The following is a 21,881-nucleotide window of genomic DNA, read 5'->3' on the forward strand; positions in this document are numbered from 1 at the left end:
TGTGTGTGCACTCGTGCGCAATATGTGTGTTGAGCTCAAGAACACTTTACCAGATCAATGAATCAATTAATCAAACAACAAGGTTAATTGGAAGGAACTGAGCCAGGGGAGTTCCTTACTCAGCAGATCGATGGAAAGCGCTGGCCGCTAACCGTGTCGCCACCCACAGAGACACGCCTCTGCTAACTCTGTTTCCGCCCACAGACACACCTCTGCTGGTCCGGAGCAGCAGTGAGTCTGTCTTGACCCCGCCCCTGGAGACTGGCTTTTGGGAGGCCGACAACCCTGGCAGCAGACCCCTGACGACGGTCAGTAACCCAGCTCTACTCGGGGAAGCAAAATATTTAAATATATACCGCAGGAACACAGTGTCATTTGTTTGGGACGGTCACTGAAGGGGTAATGACCAGTGCCTGATAACGACCCCTTTAGTGCGGTCCTCTAAGTGTTAATGCCAAAGCCTGAACCTTAAAGAATGTCCATTTTGCAACAGTATCAGTGGAGCAGTTCAAGGCCTCATTGTTCTCCTGAGGGTTGAAGGCCAAATTAATCTGCACTTGGCAGTGTACGGTGCCCCAGTGTACCTTCCTGTGCTATGGGAGGCATCACAGGCCCACACACAAATCTGATAACTTATAATGCATTCTGTGTTTTTTTATGGGGGTGGGGGTGGGGGGTTGCGTTGGCCATGAGATTGGATTTTCCCTGGGTTTGGTTTTGATATTTTCTTTTGCTCGTCATACCACCTGTGGCCCCCTTGATATTCCTCTGTGATTTCACCTTCTCTCACGCCTTCCTTTAACGCTCTATCTTTCTCTCCTCTCCTCGCCGCTTTCTCTCTCTGTTTGGTTTAATATGTTTATTTGGTCCCTGTGGTCTGCTTATTTCTGTGGGTTTGTTTTTCATGTCTTGGTATTACACTGCATCTACCAAAAGGGTGCCCAGAACGAACGAACACACACACCCACCCTTCTATCTCCCCATTCTAGCTCAGTAGCACACATCTTTAATGCTCTCTCTGCTCTGACTTCTGCAAAATGGAGTTGGTGTACATCACCTACACGATAAATAGCTCTGTTACAATATGAAACTGTTCTTAACTGTTCTTAACACACCCCTGTTTATATCTCTCTCATCCTGTCTCAGTTTCTGGAGCTGTATCAGAAAGTTGATTTAAATTGGAGGGGATTTCCCCACAGACATTTAGGTATGCAAGACAGACATCCACAATAGTCAATGAATAAATAAATAAATAAAAAATGTCATGCTCTGACACATCAGTGCATCAGAAACCAAAAGTCCTGTGTCAGAATTAGATCAACCATGAGTTGTTGATGAACGGCCCGAAATGCACATGGTTTGGTAAAAGTTGAGCTTGGAACTGAAGTTACAGCTTTGCCTCTAAGGATTTGCCTCTAAGGATTAAACACTCAGACACAGCTTGTCTGTCGTTATCCACCTCTAAAAGAAGAATGTGTTGGGTAGCATTTGTATGGAAATTTATACAGCCTTTATCTGAAAAATCAAAACAATGGACCATAATTAGGAAAGTGACATAAAGACCCGAAAATGATGTGAGAAATATACTAATTTTTAAGTATCTCTAACAAGCCTGCTGAAGTAACAACAGTTTGACATGTCGGCTTTACTTCTGAATCTGTTTTCAGTTCCCGTTGCTATCAAAGTAAACTCTGGGCTGAGTTCCATATCCATCCCGTCTGTCCCGAGCTTTCTAGTTCAGCTCTGATTGGTCTGCACAGAAGCTGGCATAACGTTTGTGCAGCTCACACTTGCCACTGTGAAGCCTCATCTCACTGAAAGGAAAACGTGTCTTCTTCCTCCGTTTCTTTAGCTTTAAAGACCGCGCTAACCTGCAGTAGCCCGATATGATGTGCCAGTTGCATTAGAATGCCAGTTTAGAATGCTGATGTAAATGGACAGGAGGAAAAAATTGATGGTTAAATCTTTGTTCTGATCTTTTAACTTTTCTTATTATTGTGACTGTTGAAGCTCATGAAACTCTTGCAAAATAAAGTAAAAATCGTCTAATTGTCAACAAGATTTAAGCCTGAAACTGAAATGGCAGCGCAGGCCTGCCAGCTTAAAAGGCGACTCCTTCCCTCCCGTTAGATTCTGTCATCGTTTATGGTTCTGCAGTGGCTCAGACGTTTTCACGTTGCTGGCGTAAATTACTGGCATGTTCTGCTCTGCACTGACGGAAGATAGTGCGACGGCCTCTGACCCAGTGTGACGGCTTCGGACGCGGTGTAACGGTGTAACAGCCTCTGATTCGTTGCCGTCACAGTGCAGAAGGGGTTCGGCAGTATGACTGGCTTCTGGTAAATAACCAGTTGTGCTTTTCCAGTTCCTGAATTATATATCCTACAAAAATCCACATGGTGTGCTCAGCCTGAACGTGCTCATCTCCCACCTTGGTGAGACGTGATTGGCTGGAGTTGACACAGGTTACAGAAACAAAATGTCAAAATCTCTAAAAAGGCCCGATGAAGCAGCATCAGTGCTGCTCGCATCATCAAACAGCCCACTTCCTGTGGGCGGGGCTAAATGTAGTTTTGTAATGTCTGCCAGATTTAGACGGCTAGAGGTGAACCTGCTCTGTGATCATTTTAGATTTCAGAAATCATCACACTGGGAAGTCGTACCTTTTCAGATTTCGGGAGTCTGAACGGACGTTGTCGGATCACTCAAGCCTGTAATTTTCCTCTTTCTCCGTCTGCCTCCTTTTGACTCTGTCACCACAGCAACGTCAAAGGGAAATCAGCCAGTTAAGGTCAAAAGGCCCATCAACATTCACGTCTTAATCGATCTTTAATTAATTTTAAATTGATTTTAGGGCACTAAACGAGTAGTAATAAAAGAAACTCTTATTTCATTAAAGTTCCTTAAAAATTGAAAGAGCCTCTGCACACTGACTGTCCCCCTCTCTCTCTCTCTAACACACACACAGTATTCCGAAACCTATTCGGGGGGCATACTAAGATGGATGAGACAGAGTGTAGAGGTCATGGAAATATGCCTTGATGCTGCAGGCAGCACACTCCACACACATACACACCCCCACCCATCCACCCCCACACACCTGCCCAGCATGTTTAAGCATATGCTCATTAGCATCTGACATTTATTTGATTACTTTGTCCCCGGTAGTACGCCAAGCGTTTGCCATGTTTCAGCTGTTCTGGCTCATAATCACAGAACATGCAGACTCCAGCAAGTCTCTATAGAAGACGCAGAAGCCAATATCGCTGTCTCAACACACTCTTTTGTCAAACTAGTAAGTATACAGCCCCAGAACCAACTCTCTTGCTCTACAGCTTTTCCCCTTCTCCAACCCCCCCATCTTTTTGTCTGTCTGTCTGTCTCTCTCTCTCTCTCTCTCTCTCTCTCTTTCTCTCTCTTTCTCTCTTTCTCTCTCTTTCTCTCTTTCTGTGTCTTCCACTCCCTCTCCTGCGCCCCATGTGAGCTGCATGTCCTTTAAAACGCGAGATATAGATGCACCGTAACAAAGCCTCCAGTGGCCTCTAAACAGGGCAGTGGCATGTGACCCAGCATGGGGATAATCGCTTGCCCCTCTGCTTATCTAGGTCACTTCTTGTGTAATGGGAGTGCAGGCTTACTATGAGAGTGGGGGTCCCGTGTGTGTGTGTGTGTGTGTGTGTGTGTGTGTTTGGGGGCACATCAGGGACGTCATTAGCGTCAGCTTCACTGCGAGAGCGGCAGGAGTGGGGTGAGGCGGGTGCCATTAGGAGTCGAACCCCCCCCCCCCCCCCCGCACTCCTCCTGCAGCGTGACGTCCGTCTCCCTCGTTTTAACGTTTTCTAGCCGTTTCATGGCGACGCTTTTGTTTCTTCTTCGGCCGCACTTTTTTGTGACTTGGGTCGTTGGCGACAGAGAGTGAGAGGGGGAGGACAGCGGAGCAGGGAGAATTCTGCTGCGTCAGGAACCTCCAAACAAACGTCTGGGGTTTCAGCCATTAATCGCACGAAATTCTTCTAAGTTCAGGCAACGAGCCGGACTCATTTTCAGACAGGCGCCGTCGGGCCAGGCCTGTTCCCTTTGCTATGGTGCCTTCAGTAAGGGTCCCTGCTGATCCAACCTGAGTTGTGCTTGTTTGAACAGGGAACTGGCAATGCGCCAGTGAAGCCCATCGTCATGGACAGACCAAAGGACGGCGTCGCCATCAGTAGGCCAATCCCACTATCCAGCAGGTAAGTGGGTGTGGGTGTGGGTGTGGATGTGGGTGTGGATGTGGATGTGGGTGTGGGTGTGGGTGTGGATGTGGGTGTGGATGTGGGTGTGGATGTGGGTGTGGGTGTGGATGTGGGTGTGGGTGTGGGTGTGGGTGTGGATGTGGGTGTGGATGTGGGTGTGGGTGTGGGTGTGTGTTTGGGTTGTTATAGCATCTTTGGTACCGCCTCATGTCCTTAATGGACGACAGTGAACCTGACTTAATAAACGAAGTGCAGGTTGAGATTAGGGTGTAGGGGTCGGCGCGAATGAAAATGAAAATACATGTGAGAGAACGACCAACCATTAATATCATGCAAATTACTTTATGCTAATTGGTGGGTGTGGTCTCCCATGTCTTGTTGGCTGCACCGGTGTGGTTGGTTGGGCCATTGTGTGCAAGGCAGGAGGGAGGGATAGGAAGACCAATATGTGGCCTTTTCCTGTACCTGTACAGTCATATGGTATATCGTGATGTTAAAGACGTACGATTACGTTATTGTGGACACTTCACAGTGGACTGTCAGTGCATTTAAAAAATAAAAATGCTTATTTTGCCAGATGGTGTGCTGCTCTGTGTGCCACTCTGATCATGTTACCTGTCCTCGCAGCTGTGAGAAAGATGGACACAGAGAGAGAGAAAGACACCAGAGTGCTGTGGAAGGTGGTGTGACCCCAGAACATTTCTCTACATCAAAATAAGTTTAAATTGGGAGCTTTGGATATGTTTTACTACAGATAAAATGAGTCGGTGAATAGACATGATATGTAGGAAGCAGCAAAGTTAGCCAACACAAGTAATATGGTGGCACAAGTCTGTGATAATCACCCCTGACACAAAACCCACGGGGACTGTATTTTAGATGGAGTTGTTATGTAGTTAGCGAGTAGTAGTGCGTTAATAATTATTTCCAGTGCGCATATATTTTCTCTCTCCTTCATGCACTCTATCACTAATAATGTGATAGTCTATAGCTAGCTAGCTGGGTGTGTTAAAAATCTGCCTTTCAGCAAAAGAGTAACATGTAGCCTAGCGTCACATCATGTTGATTCCAGTTGGTTCACGTCAGTTCACAGTACACACTGGTGAATAGGGAATGAAGAACAAATGAAACTTTATGAACATTTGTGGGTGTGGATGGGAAAGACCATAGTAGATCTTTGATACGTGGAGGTGCTGCGCTGGAATAGTCGATGAACAGAGATTGTGAAGGTTCAGAGATTAATCACTACGAACCGGGATGACCCGTCGTGCTGACAGGCCACTGTGTGCCATCAAGCTGTATTTATGCCGTAACTGTACTGTAACGGCTAGCATGAAGAATTCGAATTTCTGCAAATTTATACTGATTAACTGTTGGCACTCTTATTGAACCTACAGAGCTGTATAATCAGTTTGTATCTTTCATACTCTGTATTCCAGCTTTTATGCCTGCCCAATAAAAAAGGAAAGACGAGAGTTGCTGAGCAATAAATATACAGACAATTTAATTGTGGTCCTGTGAAAATATGAAAAGTTAATGTCCAGCAAGTGCCTTTCTTTAACAGTTGGTGTCATGTTGCGTTTAGTCATCTGTAAAGTTTAAATGAATACAATGTAACATCTTAATCAAGCAATAACATGTTATTGCCAAAGAGATTTAAGTAGTGGAAACGTGAAACCTGTTGTGCCACTTCCAGCACAGTAGTGCTGGAAAGGAAACAATGACATTTTCTTCATGGTTTATTGTGTAAACCATGGTAAAAAGCAAGGTCATTATCGTGGTGATAAATGTTTGTATGTAACTCTATACACTTCTGCTGTATTCTGTGTTGAAATACTGAGAGGAAAACTTGATTGCATGATTTGGAAGAGAATAATTTGGCACGGAATAATTTTTGTTGCTGTTTTTGGGGAACTTTAGTGTGAAACACATGTTCTAAAATTGGAGGAAGCTGCCATAGGAGGCGTTTACCATTTCAGAGAGGAAGTCCTGGCTCTGAAATCTGATTGGCAGGTGGCTCTTTCTGTATCTGGACTGTACACATGTTCTACCCTCATATTAAATATTTGTCTTTCAAATGCTGAAGTGGATTCTCCCAGTGCGCGCGCACACACACACACACACACACACACACACACACACACACACACACACACACACACACACACATCTGTAAGAATTAAGAAACAAAAGCCACACACATACTGAGCTTCTGTGGTCAGATGCATATGTGTGTGGTTTTTGTTTCTGATTTCTTACAGGTGTTTGGGTTGTCTGTGTTCTGGGTGGTGTGGCTGAATCTTGGTACCACAATATTAGGCATAATATTCCTGATCCTATATTAAATGATCTGAACCAACTTGGTTCTGAATCAGGGCGATTTATGCTGTCACACCGGACAATAACAACTTGTAAGATAGACCAGAAGTCCAAAATGTTATAAATATTATATCACAGTCAATCTGTGTATCTTCATTTTGTGCAGTAGAGGATATACCCTTTGTATGCTAAAAATGCCAAATGCCCAAAATACTACATTTAATCCCATATAATGTATTTCATTTGATGCAGTAATTACAAAAAACAATAAATGCACATCATGAAGTGAGAAATCAGCAACCCGTCTGGTTGTGTTCTGTATGGAGATTACATGGACGCTGCCTTAACGTTGTAAAAATCAGTCTCGTTTTTCTGTGTAAAATTCTGCCAGCTCTTTCTAGTCGGGAAGCAGGCAGTAAACAGCGAGCATTTCTTTGGACTTCTCTTAACTTCATTATCGGATTCATTATTGTAGCTGCCTTCGTGTTAGCAAACGTCACGACTGTGGATGGGCTGCAGGGCGGAGCTCGATATAGACATGCTGAATAGTGTTTATAGGCATGGTCATTTCCCAGCAGGTCCATCGCACCTGGACGGGGACTGACGAGACCGGATAATGCGTTCAAGTCATGCTAGTTCTCATCTCGTCGGGCCTCCTTTCTGCAGAATCATAGGCCATTAGGAAATCTTGCTGAAATAAGGTGCTTAGTTATGCTATCTATGTTTTCGCTTGCTTTTTGGGAACGTCCCCATACTAACGCTCGCCATTGGGATTTTAAAAGTTATTCGGATGTGCAATGGAGTAGGGAGAATGATAAAGGTGGAAGGATAAAGTGGAACATTGTTGTTGTTTGTATGCAACATATTTACTCGGCGTTATTGTTTTGTAAACAGTATTGCTATATTTTAAGAAGTTGTTCCAAATCACCCAGTTGATATTGCCAATGTGTGATACAAATAGTGCATTACCCAGTTTATCATCATGGCAGGTGTCATGAGATCTGCAGTCGTTGCCATGGCCACAGAACTCGATGTGTATTGTGTGTGTGTGTGCGCGCGTGTGTGTATGCGTGCGTGCGCGCGCGAGCCTCTGTGTGCGTGCGCGCGCGAGCCTCTGTGTGGGTGCGCAGGAGTCCCTCCGGAAGCGCTGTCGTTCTTATCGCAGGTCATGTGACCTGCTCTTCTCCCTCAGAGAGGGAAGCAGTTATCTCTCTCTCCTCTCTTCACTGGCTCTGTCAATCAGCATTACACACACACACACACACACACCCACACACGTGTACACCTGCCTACCAACCTCATTTAACGGGTGAGCAGATTCCAATACTCTACAGCATTCTACATTACTTTATCTGAAGCCATTAAGGAAAGTATTGCCTACTTTTTCCAGCCTAGTGTCATTTGAAGACTATTTGGTGGCATAAGAGTTGCCCTGATGTTGTTCTGGCCTTCTCCGGAGGATCAGAATGGCCATATTGTTGAGGTAGATGAAGCCAAGACGGAAGACAAACGCCCTGGCTGCTTCCTGCACCGCTTATGCTATTAGCTGGGTGTTGCCCTGAAAACCACTGATATTGAGAGAAATACACAGAGGCATGGGGAGGAAGTCAAATCTGATGGCATAATCCATAATCTTTGCTCAGGTGCTGTTGGACAGTAGGCTTGGTTTTTGTGTGTGTCTCTCTCGCTCTCTTGTACAGGTAGGTGTAGTGGCCCATCTGATTCCATGCGCGGTTAGCGCTAGCACCAGCCTTTCACCACCACACCTCGACCTCTGACCTCTGGGTCACTGTTGGCTGAGTGGTCAGCAAACGTAGTTACAAGGCCCTGACCCGTGTCAGTCTATTGACATCATCATACCAAGTGTGCAAAGAATTACTCTGACTGGGAAGAGATTACAGTTTATAGTAAAACTTGAACTTACGTGAACTGTTTAGACTTTACACCTGAGAGCTTGACCTACAGGTTTCTGGTTTTGTGTGCGCCATAGTGGTACAAATGTTAAGAGCTGTAGGCTCTTAGCAAGGTGTTAGCAAGGTTGTTTTCTAAGACAGCACACAGCCCCGGTTCACCATGGTTTTACAAGTGCATAGCAGGAGACCATAAAGTGGTCAACTATATGCTAGGATAACAGTATTAATGATGTGTTTTGATACCATTCGAAAGGCTAAACATGGTGTAATTTTCCACAAATGGATTCAAAGACAAGCAATGTCTTTTATTTCTCAGTCCAGGTGAACTTTAGCCAATAGCGCAAACGCAGATTTCCAGGTAAGCCGTTGTAATTCCCAAGGAGATAAAGCAAATTGATGACTTCATCTCAACTCCGCTTTGAACAGCGACACGATATAAAGGGATTTGTGAACACTAAAGTGAAGTGCCCACCTATATTTCACCAGTCTTTTGAAAACTGGGATGTGATTGTATTGCATCTGCTCATTATGGAATTTATTGTCCTATGCCGGAGCGTGCCAGCCCTTTCTCTATAAAATGGCAGCAGTGGTCCGTAGTCAGGTTTTCTTTAAAAGATCTCTGAGAATCCTGCTTCCCAGAAAGCTCTCTGTTTGCACCAGAAAATGGTGGCCCAAGCCCGTGTCAGACATTTGTTGTGTAATTGTGTTGCTTGTTTGAAAACTCCTGCAAGGCTTTCTCTGACAGTGATGGAAAATTCCAAGCACTTTCCTCCTCTAGCTTTCTCTCTCTCTCTCTCTCTCTCTCACTCTCTCTCACACATACACACACACACACACACACACACAAAACACAACAAATCCCCCTTTCTCCTATTTTCTTCTGTCTGTTCCTCTTTTTATTGAACTAAGAGATGCAGGTAGGCACCTGTGCCTCAGGTGCTGTGTGTAACACACAGATACATACGCACTGATAAACATACACACACACACACACACACACACACACACACACACACACACACACACACAGTGTGTGTGTGTGTGTGTGTGTGTGTGTGTGTGAGTGCAGTACCTCTCAGCTTATTGTTTGCCCATTAATGCTGCCCCCCAGGACATGAGCAGCAAAATGGATCCGAAGTGTGCATGGACAGGAGTGCAAAGTAGATGACTGAAGTATACTCGTGTGTGTGTGTGTGTGTGTGTGTGTGTGTGCGTGTCTGTGTGTGTGTGCGCGCGTGTCTGTGTCTCTGTGTGTGTGTGTCTGTGTGTGTGTGTGTGTGTGTGTTTGTGTCTGTGTGTGTGTGTGTGTGTCTGTGTGTGTCTGTGTGTGCGTTTGTGTCTGTGTGTGTGTGTGTGTTTGTGTGTGTGTGTGTGTGTGTACGTGTCACAGCATGACCACCAGTTCTTGTTTTATTTTTCACTGAATATGCGTGTCAGGCACACAGCAGTCATCTCGGACACGGTGGTCATATTAACTCGTTCCAGCGCTGCCTTCTTGCATACGGTAATGGGGGGTGTGTACGTGCCACGGGCGTGTGCGCTGCTGTGTGTGTGTGCGCGCGCACAGTCAGAGGCTCACCTCGCCATAGTCCAGGAGTAGGGCTTTGGTTTTCTTTTTGTTTTATGTTTCTTCGTTTTTTCCTCCCCATTCTTCAGTTTGTCCTGCTTTGTGTACCGTCCCTCCATCTCTCCGTTATCACTGCAGCGCTCTTATCTCTGTGCTCCGTTCATCTTTATTTCTCTCGCTTTCTCTGTCTGCTCGCTGTCGTTACTGTGGGTGGCTAAGGGAGTGGGGCGTGTGAGGTGGTGTTTCCAGTCAACCGAATAAACTCATTAACCCACGTGCTGTGTGCGATCTCCAGACTACATCCTCCATGGTGTGTGGTCTTTGGCTTTAAATATGAGGGTTTTTGTATGTGTGTGCATGTGTGTGTGCGTGTGTACTTGTGTGTGTTTTTGCGCGTGTAAATGTGTGCTTCTCCTCTGAGTGAGTGTGGCAGGGGAGCCAACAGCGAGGTTCATCAGGCATGGTAAACGATCCAAGAGCGGCCCAGGAGGGGCCTAACGGAGCAAAACGCCAGCTCCATGCCCTCTGTGCTCCGCTCGCCTGCCTGAGTGCTTCTGCTGGGCTTCTGGCCCTTGGGAGGAGGAGGGGTGACTGTGCAGTTCATACTGATACTGAGATTTTGAGTGTGTGTGTGTGTGTGTGTGTGTGTGTGTGTGTGTGGGAGATTAATGTGACCAAATATGTCTTTTTTTTTTAAATTTATTTATAGTATAATCATAAAAGTAGTTGCAGACCTCACCTGTGTGTGTGTGTGTGTGTGTGTGTGTGTGATTTGCCACAGTGTTCTCACCAGGGCAGTAGAGATCTCTGGAGACATGAGGCCTCTGGGAATTAAAGTTGTGCCATACTGTTCTTCACTGAGTGGACGGTACGTACACACACACACACGTACACACACACACACGCACACACTAAGGAAGAAGGTGAAGAGGGCACAGCAACTCTCAGGACACACCTTGAGATGTGGAAAAGGGAAAACAGTTTAAGGTCAGGATTTCAGTGCATGAGACAAAAAGATGCATGGCACATTATGTGACAGGAAATGACCCCTAGGTGTGGAAGGTGTCAGACTTCCTGTTGTGAGTGTACTCATGTACTGGTACTCCCTGATGGGTTCTTTAAGTTGTCCTTATCTCTCTAGCCTGTTCATTCTTGTCTTTCTCTCTCACTCTCTTGCTCTCTTTCTCTCTCTTTGTTTCTCGCTATTTCTCACTGGAGGAGCACATGTGTTCAGTGACCTCCTTCAGTAAGTGTCAAGCTCATCTCTGAGACATGTCCGTCAGCCCCATTAAAACAGCCATACATGCACATGCATGCGCTCACACACACACACACACACACACACACACACACACACACACACACACACACTCACTTTGTCTCTCTCTCTCTCTCTCTACTCTTGCTCTCTATCTATCTATCAATTCATATATATATATATATATATATATATATATATATATATATATATATATATATATATATATCCCCCCTCCCCACAGATAACCACTCATGATCTACCACAAACATTAATGATGTTTAAGCCCATTAAGGAAATGATCTTTAATTGTGACGTATCCCTTAAATCTATAATTTTTTTATAATCTATAAATTCTTGCTGGATCGACGCATAGCTAAAGGTAACTGATTCTCTCATCCTCCAAGCACTATTACCAAAAAAGACTCCTGTAATTGGTGGGAAACCTGAGACAAGGCCCTCCGTAGTGCCTGCGATGTCCTGAAGGATACGAGAGGAGGGTGTCGGGTGTCGGGGACCGGTGTGTGTGCTTTGTTTCCTCCAGTCTCTGACATTCGGTTGAGTAAATGATCACTGTGTGTGTGTGTGTCTTTATCAGGACCCTGGGCCTTCAGGTGAACGGTATCGAGGATAACGGCCGCTCTAAGAAGGAGGGCATCTTCCAGGAGGACGAGTGCATCGTCAACATCAACGGCACTCAGCTGATAGACAAGTCCTTTGCTGAGTAAGTCCATGCCCTCCTCTTCCTCGCGATCTTCCTCTCTCTACCGGTCATCGCTGCTTCTCTGCCCACGGGCGCTCTGCTGTGGAGCTCCGTCCCTCCATCTCCCTGTCTCTCCTCCTCTCCGTTTCATCGCTTCCCTTCATCTCTTGCTGCTTTTCTTTTTTTGCCTCGCGCTCAATCTCCCACAAGCGCGCCTGTTTTCTCTCCCCCTCTCTCTTCCTCTCATAACCTTTATCTCTCTTTCTCTCCTCTTTCTGTCTTGCTCTCTCTTTCTTGCTCTGTATGGCTCTTCTCTGTCACTGCCCCCCACCCCCACCCCCCCCCCGCCCCAAACAACAGCAAAACAAATAAATGGCTTTTCTATCTCATTTTCTCATTCGGCGCACGGAATGGCCCTATTAAGCGCGGGCGCGGCGTCACACAGCCTCCTGCGTGGTTGCGGGTTAAGTGAGGTGTGTCCGCTAAAAAAGGCGGGCGGGGGGAAGGAGTGATGGGAAATGGAAAGAAAAGAAACAAAAATCCAGAAAAACTAAGTGGCCAGCTTCACTTTGTAGCGTTGTCCTCGGTTGAACTCCACACTTTCTCCCATTCCGGTAGCCCGTACATCTCATCGCCGTGTTCTCTTCCCTGTATCCTAGCTGGCTGTGATCTAATCTCATAATGTATACATGATGTATGTAGAAAGTTCACCGTATTCCGTGTCATTGTGATTGCGTGTTTGTCCGTGTGGCGTTTGGGTACTGGTGGTCAACGCCGTTTCTTTCTGGCTCAGGTCGCAGGAAGTGTTCCGCCAGGCGATGTCTACTCCTGCCGTGCGCCTGGAGGTGTTGCCAGTGGCCAATAAGCTCCAGTACGAGAAGAGCTTGATCAGCCAGCTGTTCAACAGCTCGGACTCGGCCCACCAAAGTGCACCCAAGCTCAAGAGCCCGTTCCTGCTCGGCAAGGCCGACACCAAGCACGCCGACCCGCCCCCGGCCGTGCAAGCCCTGCTCCCGAAGGAGGATCCGCCTGCTAGGCACGTCCCCGCGGAAACGGAGCGCCTCGAAGAGACCCCTCCCCCTCTTGTCCACGCATCGCCCACCCCCAAGCCTCGCAGCGAAAGCCCCGCCCCCCGGAGAAGCCCCGCCCACTCCATGATGGCGAGTGCGGCTAACAAGAAAGGCGGCAAGAATCAGAGGATAAATTTAACCAAAGGTAAGACCTAGTCGTTTTATTTCATGCTAATAGACACCTAAAAAAAAGACTCCATATAGAGTATATGGAGAATGTGTGAATGTCCCTCTCAGAGCTATGGAGTAAGCGTCTACTGGTTTTGTCCTTACTGGTCTGAAATAATTACGTAGGCAAGAACTCGATGGCTAAATGTTACCGTTGATCGTTTGCCTCAAGTTGCGTCTCGGAAGTTCTAGAATGCAGGTTCCCAGTCAACTCCTAGCGGCTCTGGGCCGGTCCAGGTTTTCGCGCTGATCCAGCTAGTGAAGGATGCAGAGCTCTTCACTGTCTTGAGTGCAGGAAGCTTGAAGAGATCCAAACACACGAACATCCCTGAGCAGTGAATTAAGCACCTGAGTATTTTTGAGTACTTAATCATAGCACTGCCAGGGGGTTCTCCTCTTCTCCTTTCCTCTCCTCTTGTCTAGTCTAATCTCCCTTCTTGTTTCATCTAATCTCCTCTCCTCTCCTCTCCTCTCCTCTCCTCTCCCATCTTCTCCACTTTTCTCCTCTCCTCTCCTATACGGCGTTTGATTGACAGACTCTGCTGGCTTAAAACATTAATGGAAGGCAGTCAGGTGCTCTTTTGGGAGATGAGATTTCATCATTTGCCATCTTCAGTATGCTGGATTGGTTTCTATCCTCTGTAACATCTTTTGGTCATGACTGCAGGTGTGTGTGTGTGTGTGTGTGAGAGAGAGAGAGCTATCCTTAGCTTCAGTAATCACACGTACCCTTGGGGAAAGCACAGTCATAGGGACGATTCCCTAAGCCCCTCCCTCCTTCTCCCTCTCTCTTCATCTTTTTCGTTTCATCTTCCTCCCTTTTCCAACTTGCTTTCTCGTTCTTCTCTTCGCACTGCTCCTAATCTCCCTCCAACTCTACTTGTCTCTCTCTCTTTCTCTCACCCCCCCCCCCCGCATTTTTCCTCTATCTGCTATCCCTCGTTCCTCCTTTCCTCATCTCCGCCTGGACGTGCTGGCATGTGAAATTAAAGCACAGACCCATCTAATCCCCCATCCCCCCCCAAAAAAAACATTTATCAGCGCATTAGAGGAGACGGCTGAGTGGGGGAGGGTTTGTCGGGCTGTGCCCCCCTAGGACGACCGAGAGCTTAAACGCTGCTCATCTAGGGGGCGCACGCTCATTCACGCATCGGCATGTGTGGCCGGGCCCGGCAGACTCTGGGCCAGGCCTTCTGATAGGCTGCCAGGTCCCTGACAGAGCCAGCTTCAAAAAGATCATGAACTATTAGCCTGGGGGGGGGGGGTTTGGAAGCAGAGGGGGGGGGGGGTTGAGAGCAAGGGGGTGGGGTCAAGTCAAAGGAGGAGGCAGGGTCGACCCGAATACACCCGCTGACCCCGCCGTACCTCCGCCACGCCAGGTGTCGATGGACTGGGCTTCACTGTGGTGACCAGGGACTCGTCTGTGCACGGGCCCGGACCTATCCTGGTCAAGAGCATCCTGCCGCGGGGCGCTGCCATCCGGGACGGCCGCCTGCAGTCCGGAGACCGCATCCTGGAGGTGAGTGGGCGTCCGTCCTGTTTTCCAGGCTTTCCCCAAGGAACATTTGAAAGAAAAGATCTGGTGGTTGTCCGATTTCTTTGAATCAGCAAAAACTGAGCGAAATTAAAATGTGCCGGGCTATGTCGCAATGTCTGATGTGGTGGTGTTTGTCGTTTGGTAGGTGAACGGAGTGGACATAACTGGCCACACGCAGGAGGAACTGGTTGCTATGCTACGTAGCACCAAGCTAGGGGAGACCGTGTCATTGGTCGTAACACGGCAAGATGAGCTGTTTTTACCTAGAGAGCTAGTAAGCCAGTGATTTGTATATTTCTGTGTCTCTCTCTCTCTCTGAGTGTATGTGTGTGTGACCTTACTTGCCCTTTGTACCTTTAAGGACACCTTTAAGTCTCAGAATCCATTTCCTGTCCTTCAAGTTTGAACACCATGTCGCGCAGCCTTAACATGCCCCCCCCCGCTTGCGAAAGCAGCTCCGTGTGCTTGGAGGTCTCCTCACCCCTCCGAGGCCCCGCGTAACCCCTCCGCCCCGCATGCCACCAGCTTGGACCGCGGCGGCCCAGCTCCTATTTCCATCAGCTCAGGAAGCGAGATCCCCGCTCCACCCGCCCACCCCACCATTGTGTTGCTGTCTATCTACAGTTCATTTAGACTGTTTTCGCAGTTCATCAGAGGCCCCGGGAGGTTCTGAACGGGTCAGTTATAAACACCCGCTGTCGAGTCAGGCAGGTTGGAAAAACAATCCCTAACCTCTCAGCCCACTACCAACCCCCACGCACCTGCATTGCTTCCTCTATAAGACATTCCATGTCTCATAACAAAGATGAACGTTCCACACAGACCAAATAACCCAGCTGCTCCAAATGCAACCCCCACCCTCCATCAGCACTACGCCCATATCGCCGCGCTACGATCCTTTTTCCACTGTGTGTCTGCGTGTGTGTGTGTGTGTCTGCGTGTGTGTGTGTGTGTCTGCGTGTGTGTGTGTGTGTGTCTGCGTGTGTGTGTGTCTGCGTGTGTGTGTCTGCGTGTGTGTGTCTGCATGTCTGCGTGCGTGTGTGTCTGCGTGTGTGAGTGTGAGAGATATGTGTCGTGTCGTTCCTGTGCGGGCTTGGTGTTGCGCCCTTGTTGGGGTGCATTAGTATTGACATTGTCACCAAAATAACACGAGCTCAGTAAATTAACGAATCCGCAACAGGAGAAGTACGCGAATGAAAAGCCATTCCGAGCGGAGTCTTTTCCCCGGCTGGGTGTGCGGGGCGAGGATTTATCGCCGTTTTTGTTTCCCGTCTCACTTTGTAAGGCAAAAATGCACTGACTGGTGCTTTAAAAAGGCCCGAGATTGTACGGTAGCCGGAATTGGCTCCTGAAGTACACGGTGTAATCCTAAATTATGCCTGTTCTGCCTGTTGGTTTATTTCTGTTCTGTGATGATGTCTGATTGACTGCGCGAGACTGGGATGTCTTGTTTTAAAGGAACAGCTGCGTTTTTCTAAGCCACACACAAACGCACAGATACAGACACGCACACCGCTCAGACTATGGGGTCCTTTATTAAACTCCTGCTCTTCCGAAGCACAAATGCAAGGCATGAAAAGGCTTCCATGAGTTGAAGGCGTGCAGTGCCGTATTCCAAAATATCCCCAACCCCCTGCTCATTCTAATTCAGCCCAGGTTATGTTTCCTACTCCTTTCGATGGATAAATTGTAGCATAAATGCACTGATGGGTGAAGGGGGTAGAGGCAGTGGGGGAATAAAAAAAAATTAAAATTACTTGCTACGGAGAGAGAGTTTTCAGCAAAGTGAGAGGATATAAAAAGACATAATGACAGTGCAGACCTGGCGTCTTTGACACGCCATCTGCTCTTTACTTTGTGTGTGTGTGTGTGTGTGTGTGTGTGTGTGTGTGTGTGTGTGTGTGTCTGTCTTTCTCTGTAAGTGTGTTTGTCTTTTTGTGTGTGGGTGGGTGTGGACTTGTGAGGAACGACAAAGCCCTTCCCACCGAAGCCCTTCAAATGTCCCTGCATCTGCCCCGTATCCGCTACACGTGGCCCCTTAGCAGGTGTCCGCCACAAACCCTGTCCGCTTCCCCCTTCTCGGTGGTTCCGCGCTACCCGCCGGCTTCGTCTCCCGAGCGTGTGTCCACCCCCCCGGGATGTCCTGAAAAAACAGCCGCCTTGCGGGAAGGAAGCTCGCCAGACTCCCATCCTGGAAGTGGAAGGCCGTGCTTGGCTCGGAGCAGAGCAGAGCGTGCGGGATTGTGGTTAATCCAGGAGCGCTGACAGAGTTAGAGCTCTGTTTGTGTGCAGACTCTGTCAGTCGATATGTTAGCAACTGGATATCCTGCGAGACGGCCACGTGCGCACACGCGCGTGCACACAAATGCATGGACATACACGCAGGGTTAGACCAGTAACATGCTCAGAGGTTTCCCAGTGGCGTCTACCAGTCTTATTGAATAGTGCCACCATGCGTGCTACATTGCAAACATGTACTGTGTGCTTCATGATCTTGCATATCACCCTTAATCACAAATAATAATTGCTTAAGAACCTCCCTGCTATCACCTCATGTCACGCTCGAGCAAGAAAACCTTTGCTCAGCTTGGCATATTTGGATAATTGTCATATAACGGTCTGAGCCGAGCTCATGAGTCTTTCGTCAAAGTCTTCGTATCACTGTTTTGGAATTTGGGAGATTGGGCGTCAGATCCATCCAAGATCTAAAGGATCCAACCGCTTTCTGGCCCAGATGCGATCAAGTCTGTCCAAGTGACTGTCCTTTTGGAGATGATTTATTTTTGGTTCTATTTATTTATTGCCGTCCACCTGCATTCAGACCCCAGCGTGTCCACCAGCCATGCTCACGAAGGAAGGAAGGTGGTATCCTTGCTCCTCCCACAGGAAGTGCCGGCCCTCCCACAGTGGGGCGCGCGCACGCACGCGCTTATTCGTTTGTTTATTCATAGATTTCACAGAACTGAGCCAAAATACTCATGTGTTTTCTGGTGATGGAGGCCGATTTTAAGACAGCCCTCAGGCTCGTAACACCCAAGGTTGTATCCTCGTCATCAGTCATGCCTTTTGAAGATTTGAAAGCTGCCTCTAAAAAGAGCACAGCGCTGTTAATATTTCAACCCCATACCCGCCGGCGAGCCTCGCCTGCGCGTACGACCATCCCACACGCTGGAAGTCCGTTCCAGGACTGGTTTTTCTTGGATCTCACACACCTGATTCAAATCCTCAGCAGATTCCCAATGCAGCAGGTCAACGCAGGTTTTCCAAGAGCGGCGTTTGGAACCGCTGCTCTGACATCAGCCAAAACGATGTCACGTGGTGGCATGTCTCTGTCTCTGTCGCCGACGCAGTCTCTTTCACAGCATGTATTTCTTTTCCTGGTCCATGTTGCACATAAAGTGTGTGTGTGTGTGTGTGTGTGTGTGTGTGTGTGTGTGTGTGAGGAACAGGAGCTTGCAGGTGGGGGGGGGGTGGTCTGGGATAGATGGATGGCAACACAGGCTTCTTTCCCTCCTCTCTCTCTCTCTCTCTCTCTCTCTCTCTCTCTCTCCCTCCCTCTCCCTCTCTTTCAAACACTCTTCTGTCCCTCTGCCTCTCTCCCTTCTTTTCTGGCACCTTTGTCTTTCTTTGTTTCCCATACGCACTAGTTATATCTAGCTGAGCACAAGTACGACTCATTTCTCATCCAAATTCAGTGAAGTTATAGCCCCGCCCACTTAGCCATGTTGACCGGCCAATACCGAGCCACAAACCATTAAGCTAATGGAAACCAAACTCTATATCCTCAGCTCCTACGTATTGCGCTAAACAGGGGTTTCCGGAGCGCGCCGGTTTATTATCGTGTCAGAACTGGGTGTCCAGGAGATGGGCTTGTCGCCCAGGCGATGAGGGGGAAGACCTGATCCGTTTCGTTCCGGTGGGGTTAACCCTGTGCGTGCAGGTCCGCTGTCCTGCGCGAGTTCTAGTCCTTATGTTAGCAACATGATACCTGTGCATATTGTATAGAGTTGTGTCAGCCTCGTGCAGGAAACACTCACTTTATAGATAGATTGATAGTTAGGAGGGAGAGAGAGAGGGGGAGTGGGAAAGATCATTGACACAGCAGAGAAGCTGTTTTTCCCCAGCAGCATACAAGACGCATCGGGTTAAGTCAAGAGGACAGTGCAAACCGTAAATGCCCCCCTACAAGGGCACAAAGCTACCCGACAGTAAGTAATGAGCAGGTAAACACCGGGTGTAGGATGAGGGAGTCTCCGGCCATTATACCGATGCGTCGTCCTTAACGGTCAGAATAAAGTGGTGGGCAATAACGTTTAAGAAGAAGGTGAACCGGCTAAATAGGAAATGCATTAGGAAGGAGCACCTCGGCGGCGTAGAGTTTACGGCCGCTACCGGTCCCCTTCCCAAGCAGAGAGTGTGTGCGCCGCAGCAAGGTGGCAGAGCTGCTCATGGCTCAGCGGTTCTACTGACACTTGTACTTGACCAGTAATTAACAGGGATAGGGGGTAGCTGACCATCTGTGTCTGCCAACGCAGGCAACAGACTGTAATCGAACACGTATAAAACACCTCTAAACCGTACCTAATAAAGCAGTCAGAGAGTCTAAGAGCAAGGGAGGTTGCTCTTAGACGCCGACGGCTGGCTGACGGAGGCATGGGGTGGGGGTGCAGACGCTTAAAACAGTTGGGTGAGTTTTAGAGCGGGCGGAGGCGTCTCTGCGCCCTAAGCGGGCGTTTCGGGTGGAGATGCGCGCGACCTGGTGCTAATGATCACGTTCTTGGGCAGCTAGGGTTGTTTGGGGGCGAGGCGTCGCAGGTGCGTGCTCGGGATTTTGGGGTTTCATGTCTTTTTGATCCTTTTTTATTTATCCCCCGGCCACAGATCGCCCGAAGAAAACGCATCAACCGAGCGCAGCGCTATTATAGGCCACAAAACGCCCTCGAAATTCTGCCACTTCCTATTAAATAATGAGCTTTTTTTTTTTTTCTTCTCTCGTATTCCACCGTCTTGCTGCCATTCACTGCACTTTCATTTGGAGAGCAAAAATTTTGCGCTTTCAGGACGTGGGTTATTTCGCTAATGTCTATAGACCCAATGGAGAGGCAGGAGGTCTTTAAAAATGGTGGGGCGGGGTGAGGAGAGGGATGAGTTATTAGTCTCAGACGCCCAGCCGTCCCCCTCCTGCCTAAATGAGGCTCTTAAAAAGGTTATTATGTTTGGAAATGGCACTTTCTCATGAGCCTGTTCTCATTCCACGTTCAAATGGAACGAACCCCCCCCCCCCACCCCACCCAAGGATTTCTGCTCACTCGCTCCCCCCCTCCATCTCTCTGTCTGTCTCACTCCCCTGCTCTCTCTTCGTACATTAATCCCCCTTTACCCACAGCCTCTCTGTCCTTCTCCCCACCCTTTCAGGCTTTTCTTTTGGCATCGCTGATGCTTCCATTTTCTGTCCTTTGTCCTCATTTTTCCTCTTCATACCTGCTCTCTCCTTCTTCTTCCACCTCTTCTCCTTTGTGCGATGCTAACATGGCTCGGTGGCTTCTCAAAGCGCGTAAGGGCGGTTTGGTGGGGGGGGGAAAGGTCACCGTTTGCCGGCTCGCCGGCGCTGTGTTTCCCAGAGGATGTTTATCGTGCGCGCTTGTCGTAAGCAGTAGCGGCTACCCCCCCCCCCCCCCCCCCCAGTCTTTGCCGCAGAAACAGCGACGCGCTCCCGCCTGCGCGGACAGATGCGCCAAGCGCCGATCCGTGGAAAGTTGTCGCCGATTCGTGGAAAGTTGACCGTAGCGTGCGGCCGTTTCCCGTCAGATGGGAGCGGGGCCGACAGAGACGCGCCGTCTCTGTAGGGGGAGGATGATAACATCACCATGGTGAGGTTTTGGAGTGGACGTTTAAATGTTTCATGACTCTGACACTGGATTTGATGCGGGCACGCTTCTAAGAGGTTGCCAGGTCTTGGTCCGTCAGTTGCGCACAACAGCAAGGTCAACAACACCGCTTTACACGAAACTTGAAACAAACTTGAATCGGTCCTGAACTCCTGGGTTTCAACTAGTGCCTGCTCCTGTCAACGCGTCACGACCATCTTACGTAATCTCCGTTGGTGCCTGGTAAATACCACATTCATTCCAAAATCCTCCTCACGCACAAGGCGCTTAAGAATCACGATCCTTCGCATCTCTCTGCTCTCCTCCGCCCCTGCACCCCCACCAGCGCATCGGCAGTCCTGTCATCTGTCTGTTCTTCCAACCTCTTCTCTTTCGGCGATCAGACCTTCTCTAGAATTACTCCCTGATTTTGATTCTCTTCCCCATCCAAGTCAGACTGTCTGGATCCATTTACATCAACCTCAAAACTCCATTTCTTTCCTCTCCTGCCCCAGGACTAATCTTTCCTTTCACTTCTCTGGCTCTCTCCTCTGTTCGTCTACTCTGTCTGTTCTCTGATCTCTGTTCTTGCCCTGCACCCATAACATCTTCTTTTCCCTTGTTATATTTTTGCTTGTTCTCTGTGTGTGTGTGTGATTCTCTATTATATTTTGCAAGCATCTTTGGGTTACTGAAAAGCTCTGATGTAATGTACATTACATATAATGCACTGTTATTATTCAAATGAGGAGTCAGAAAAATCCTCCTCCGATTTAGCCCAGGAAAACAGTCAGAGGACTGATTTGTTTTTATGAGGCACCGTATGTCTGTAAACAGTGAAACTCCAATACCGTTGCGAATCATCCTTGTAAATCCTGCGTGTGTGCGCTTCTCTCCCTCAGAAAGGAGACTCAGCGGGCCCTTCACCATCTGAGGACGGCCGGGAGCATCTGATGTTCGAGGTGCCGCTGAACGACTCGGGCTCGGCCGGCCTCGGCGTCAGCCTCAAGGGGAACAAATCGCGGGAGACGGGCGAAGACCTGGGCATCTTCATCAAGTCCATCATCCACGGCGGGGCTGCCTTCAAGGTGAGGCTCAGCCTTCACGGCTTGGCTCAGTTTTCCGATGGGCGTGGTCAGGAGCCAGCCACACCCCCAGTACTCGCCAGCCGCTGACCCCGAAGGGCTGAGCCACGCCTGTGCCAGACACCATGGGTATCCGCTGCTGCGCACAGAGGAGAGTGCTAA

The 21,881-nt window shown here is 48.5% G+C and overlaps 1 protein-coding gene across 2 annotated transcripts in view; it reads left to right on the forward strand.

Annotated features, from left to right (window-relative positions):
* Positions 1-21,881, forward strand: part of pard3ba (par-3 family cell polarity regulator beta a) — a 112,148-nt gene that overhangs the window by 27,824 nt on the left and 62,443 nt on the right. For both annotated transcript variants that reach the window (XM_035535116.1, XM_035535117.1), the window contains exons 4-11: positions 205-308; positions 4,141-4,229; positions 10,813-10,899; positions 11,888-12,013; positions 12,786-13,207; positions 14,610-14,749; positions 14,913-15,041; positions 21,537-21,722. In XM_035535116.1, the coding sequence (XP_035391009.1) occupies positions 205-308; positions 4,141-4,229; positions 10,813-10,899; positions 11,888-12,013; positions 12,786-13,207; positions 14,610-14,749; positions 14,913-15,041; positions 21,537-21,722 (1,283 nt within the window). The remainder of the gene's footprint in view (positions 1-204; positions 309-4,140; positions 4,230-10,812; positions 10,900-11,887; positions 12,014-12,785; positions 13,208-14,609; positions 14,750-14,912; positions 15,042-21,536; positions 21,723-21,881) is intronic.

This window comes from Electrophorus electricus, chromosome 16 (assembly GCF_013358815.1).
Source record: "Electrophorus electricus isolate fEleEle1 chromosome 16, fEleEle1.pri, whole genome shotgun sequence".
NCBI classification, from domain to species: Eukaryota; Metazoa; Chordata; class Actinopteri; order Gymnotiformes; family Gymnotidae; genus Electrophorus; species Electrophorus electricus.